General features: G+C 35.8%; 1 protein-coding gene across 1 annotated transcript; it reads right to left on the bottom strand.

The window, feature by feature from the left end:
• LOC109326397 (oligopeptide transporter 1-like) lies at positions 1,872 to 3,047 on the bottom strand. Its single transcript, XM_019559083.1, has 3 exons — positions 2,605 to 3,047; positions 2,419 to 2,516; positions 1,872 to 2,046 (listed from the first exon to the last, which is right to left on the bottom strand). Exons 1-3 carry the CDS (start codon positions 2,953 to 2,955, stop codon positions 1,872 to 1,874), a joined length of 624 nt encoding a protein of 207 aa, XP_019414628.1. The 5' UTR covers positions 2,956 to 3,047.

Below are 5,940 nucleotides of genomic sequence, written 5' to 3'. Positions count from 1 at the left end.
GCCCTAAGCCTTCGACTCAACTTAAACTAGAATCTAGTCTAAGCCTAGTACCAAATAAAAGACTTAAGCACGTTGATTTGTTGGTGATCTTCAAGCACTTTTAGACACAAGTTGTCCTCATCAAAACCATGACGTTCAAGGAGAGCTTTCCAAAGTGTTCCTCTTGACATGCACACTTTCATATACATCATAGTTTTGGAGGGAAAAATAAAGCAAGACACCAGTAAAACCAATATCAACATCTAAAGCAGCTGCGAGGATGTAAGTATGTCTAGCCTACCATGCCTTGAACTTTCTATAGACATACAAATTGAAGAAGATTCCAACAATTCCCCATAGATAGTTCACTGATCTTGCTGGAGGGATGCCTCCAGCACTACCAGAGATAATTGGCATGTTGACGAGTTCAATCCATTTATTGTTAGGGAACTTACGTGCAAGTAGCCATACTGGAACTGGTGCAAGTACACCAATTAGGAAGAACCAATTTAACCCTGGGTAAACACCATCCTTAGTGAACATTCTTTGTGGCCCTACTACTCCCCATGGACTACCCTCTGGCAATAATGTTTCATCACAAATGTTTTTGATAGATGTTAGAAGCCGCCATGCTGTGCCAAATTAGACAGTTGGACCTACTATTGTGCCCACCAGCTGAGTAAATTGAAATAAATTAGTATTTAACTCATGTATGTTTTTCATGTGTGCGAATCTTTATATTTGGTAAAGAACTTTCCTACCAAATCCTTGTAGATTTTATTCTATTTAGTTAGGCAGGAGGATTTAGAATTACTCTGTTCTAAAATATACATGCATGTGTTACCTGTGCAATGAACATAGATTTTGGTGGAATTTTCATGTAGTGTGGCCTAATTTGAAGTCACCAATAAATTCAAGTGCTTGTGCCATGCTGATGTACCCATAAGTTTTGAATGCTACATTTGCAAGGGGTTTTCCGGGGTACAAGAACCCAATTATCAACTCTGTGATAACATTGAGTCCTGTTTGCTGCACATACAAGTTACTATATGTTGAGAAGGATATATATATTATGAAGCAATAATCTAAAAAATTAGGAAGCAAGATAAGGGGCATTAACTACAAGAAATTACCATGTTTGTTGTCGCTTGAATAACGCCAATTGGCAAGGTAAAAACTAATGCAATTCCTAGAGAGAGTAAGAATCCCAACCATGGCAATTGTAGTTGCTTTCCAAAGCCTTCACAAGCTACTTAGGACATAACAATCATTAGAGTCAGAATGCTCACAAACCATCACTCAGGAACTTGCTCATAGTTTTTCTTCATTATTCTTGTATGCACATCTCCTTCATTGTCTCCTTTAATTGTTCTACTAGTTGTCTTATTCCCCAAGTTCCAAATTGTTCTTTTAAATACAGTCACAATAATAAGTAGTTAGATTGTTTCAAATAGAAAACAGAATACACACACAAGTGTTATATATAATTACAAATTAGAGAGATCTATAGAAACATGTGAAAGAGTTGCAGTAAAGGTTGCAAAGCTCAACCCATAATTTAATGCAAATATGACACTAAGATGGAGCTTGCTATAATTGTTATAACTATCTATATCAATGTCAAAATGTTTGGTGTTCAAGATCCTGGTAACATTATATCTTGCACTAGTAGAGTCAAATGTTCTACAACTAACAAAAGGGAACTTTTTTGCATCATATATATTGTTCCAATAGAAAATGGGAATCACAAGATACATAACCACCACATATCCAACCAACATATTGATGATAGCAAAACCAGGCACAACTAAAGGACTGCCTAAGAAGCCAGAAACATCGTTCCAATCAAGGCTAAATGAACCAATGTCGAGGCCTTACATGCTAGAACCAATCTATTTTGCTGTTACTGAATTTTTCCAAATCAAACATACAATGGAGATAGCTGATAATCCTTGGAAGAAGTAGCCTATAATAATGTAATAAGCAAAGCTTGCTACAAATACTAGGATACAGAATTGCAGCTTTGTGTATCCTCCTACTGGCCTTTTTTCTTTTTCATGAAATGTCCTGTGATCATTCAACAAGTATTTGTCAATGACAAATGTAACCTATCATCCCAAACAGTTCTATAAAATCATGCCTATGTTGTGCTTTGTCACAAAACTAAACATGCTTGAGTGGAAGTCTGAATGAAAGATATTGTGATGATAAAGTCCTCAATCAACTCAAAAATCTGTCAATTATCATTGAAATTGATGGTTCTAAGTACTCTTTTAAAGTTATTTAATCAATAATAGTATGTATAAAAGAATTTCTCAAATAGATATTTAAAAGTATTTCTAAATTAAATGTGCTAATTATTAGTTATAATCTCTTTTACTCATTCCAATACCAATGGATAAATTATATATAAAGTATTTAATATCAATTAAACAATACCTGAATAAAGAGACATGCACAAGGTTTGCAGGCCACCACATGTATGGGGAGTCAACATGAAATTTTCTGAATATCCCAGCCCATCCATATCCAAGCAACTATAAATTGAAGAGTACAATTCAAAAGGTTTACCTTATTTGAATAACCTTAAATTGAAAACAAGCTTATAATTAATCAATCACTCACTTGGGTTGATAGAGCTAACATAAAACCAGCAGTAGGATTGATACTCCTATGATAGAAAGCCTTAACAATAGTGATGATACCTATTGCATAAACACCACTAGAGCCACAACTGGCAATGATAGTGATAAGGGCATGTCCTTTCATAGAGAATGGCCCTGGATTCAAGGAAAAGGACCATTTGGTCAATGAGACATGAATGCTTTTAGTTGGTAGTGTTGCAGCCATTAGTTTCCTAAGTGGAAGGGTTACAATTGAGCTGCTACAGATGAAATGCCTAAAGGGTTGGTTCTGTAGCCAAAAAATTGGTTCACAAATGCAAGAAGCACACATGATGCTAGCCCCAGAACCCATGTTCTGAATGTTAGTGCTGGTTGCGTACGGTCATCCTTGATTGAAACCGTGAGCCTGACTTGCTCAATTGGGTTGTCATCAATCTCAATACTCTCATATGCAACAACCATAATACCTTTAAACTTATATATACACTCATAAAATAATTATACAAAATGAAGATTGCTTCCTTTTACTTCATGAACACACACATGTATATATATGAAAAAACATTAGCAATTGGATGAAGGAACACAATTTGTTAGATTAATTTAATAATCAATGTGGTCCATGTGCTTGAAAGTTACTAATCTGAATGAAAGTGCCTAATGTGATAATGGTTGGTAATTAAATGATCAGATTAGTGGGGGTTTTGTCAACTCCCTCCCCTCTCACTTCATGGGCAGTTTTTATTATATATAACTCCTCATAACATGCACATTAGGTGTGACAATTCCATTCTGAATATAAGGAATTCCATTCTGAACATAAAAGCTAGTCTAGCGCATTGTTATAGAATAGAAGGAAGAAATCTGAGTTCCTAATCAAGGAACTCATAAAGGGAAGAAGGAGAGGTGAAAACAAAAGGCAACAAGAAAGTGCCAACAAAGGATAGCAATGGAACCAGGTATTTCTTTAACACTTAATCACATGTAAATGTCATAGTGTCAAGATCCTAAATTAAGGGTTCTTGTGAACCATTAAAGACTCAACATAAAGTTTCTCTAAAAGTTTTAAAAGCACTAACAAATGGTATCAGAGCGCAAGGTTAGGGACATTATGACATTTCTTGTATTTCTGGAATTAATTGATGAATGCATGTCTGTATATGTAAACAAAAATTTTATGAATGATTGTATGTTAATAATCATGAATCTGCGAACGTTTCCATAACTGATAACCTCGCTTGGGCGAGAGAGAAACAGTAACGAAAATTTTTGGTCCTGAATTAGCGCTTAAGCGAGGACCTCTCGCTTAAGCAAGGATCTCTCGCTTGGGCGAGACTCTCTTTCGCTTGGGCGAGAGAGAAACAGTAATGATCAATGTTTTGTCGCTTGAGCGAGAATTTCTCTCTTGGGCGAGACCCTCGCTTGAGCGAAACAGCTCCCTCGCTTGGGCGAGGGAGAAACAGTGAAAATGGTATTACGAAGCATATTATGATCACCCTAAGGTGGATCATTGCTTGTAATTAAGATTATGATGTCATGAGGATAATAAATTGGGTTTGTTCATTAATTATAATGCATATCTTGATCACCCAATGGTGGATTATTGCATGTATTTAGTGACGTTAAAGTTTTAAAAAATACTTGTTTGTGCACATTTATCCAAAGATAACCTGCATGTTTAAGGAGTATGATTAATTACCCATTAAAGAATAATATTAGGCATCATTAATAAAGGTTTAATGCATTTAAATTTTATTCAAAGATAAATTAAGTGCATGAATAAAAGTATAGTATAGTTTGAATCCATAAAGTTTATTCAAAGCATTAAAGAGTGAGTATGTCTTTTTCCAGCTTCATTCAATGCTTTCGCCTTAGGCAACGGATGCGTCAAGTTCAATGGACTGAATTATGTTGATTGGTCTGAACAGATCCAGTTCTCACTGGGTGTAATGGAGTTGAACTTGGCTATCATTATGGATAGTGAACTAACCATAACTAAGACCAGCTCGGAGGCAAACAAGACTCTTTTTGAGGTTTGGGAGCGGTCAAACAGGTTGAGTCTTAACTTGATGAGAATGTCAATCTCTGACAATGTCAAGCCATCTATGCCTAAGACAAATAATGCAAGGGAATTTATGAGAATGATCAAGGAGTACTCCCAATCAGACATTACTGATAAGTCTGTGGTGGGAAACCTCATGACAGAGCTGACGACCAAGAAGTTTGATTGGTCGCAGCCCATTCATGATCATGTAACCAGTATGTCAAATCTGGCTGCGAAAATGAAAGGTATGGGAATGGAGGTGACAGAAGCATTCTTAGTACAGTTCATCATAAACTCCCTTCCTATTGAGTTTGGCCAATTCCAGGTGAATTACAACACCATAAAGGAAAAATGGAATTTTCAGGAAGTAAAGGCCATGCTCGTTCAGGAGGAGGGGAGGCTAAAGAAAATTAAGAATGACTCCATTCACATGACCATTCAAGAGCCAGGTAGCACCAGCAGCAGATTCAGGCCAAGCAATAGGAACAAAGGAAAGGGGAAGGAAAAGGTCCCCATTAAAGAAGGGAAAATCCATAAAAAAAATGAAGTGTTTCTTCTGTAAGAAGAATGGGCACTATAAGAAGGATTGCCCTAAAAGAAAGAAGTGGTTCGAAAAGAAAGGTAAACATTTTGTTTCCGTTATAGATGAATCATTTCTTATTGAAGTTCCTAATAATACTTGGTGGTTAGACTCTGGTGCAACAACTCATGTGTCGCATATTATGCAGGGATTCCTTTCAATCCGAACCCAGGAAACTGAGAAGTTTCTTTACATGGGGAACAGAATGAAGGCACAAGTTCATGGAATTGGAACATACAGATTGATCCTAGATAGTGGAAACTATTTAGATCTAGAAAAGTGTCTTTATGTTCCTGAATGTGCTAGGAACTTGGTTTCTGTTGCTAGGCTGGATTGTTTAGGTTTTAATTTTAAGATTGGGCATTCTGTTTTTAATTTGTATAAACACTCGTACTATTTCGGTTCTGGTACATTAATGAATGGTTTATATTGCTTCAATCTTGATTTTAAATTTAAGGAATCTTTATTTAATGTTGAGCATGATGTTAGTAGCAAGCTTAAAAGTTTTAATAAGAATTCTGCTTACTTGTGGCATCAAAGATTAGGCCATATATCCAAAGAAAGAATAATGAGGTTAACGAAAAATAAGATTTTGCCTTATTTGGATTATGGCAATTGGGATGTATGTTTAGATTGTATTAAAGGAAAACAAACTAAACACATATCAAAGAACCCAGCCACAAGAAGTAGCAAACTTCTTGAATTGATTCACA

This window comes from Lupinus angustifolius, chromosome LG14 (genome assembly GCF_001865875.1).
Source record: "Lupinus angustifolius cultivar Tanjil chromosome LG14, LupAngTanjil_v1.0, whole genome shotgun sequence".
In the NCBI taxonomy this organism is placed as follows: Eukaryota; Viridiplantae; Streptophyta; class Magnoliopsida; order Fabales; family Fabaceae; genus Lupinus; species Lupinus angustifolius.
Note: the sequence above shows the minus strand (reverse complement) of the source record. Positions and strands in the feature narration are given on the sequence as shown.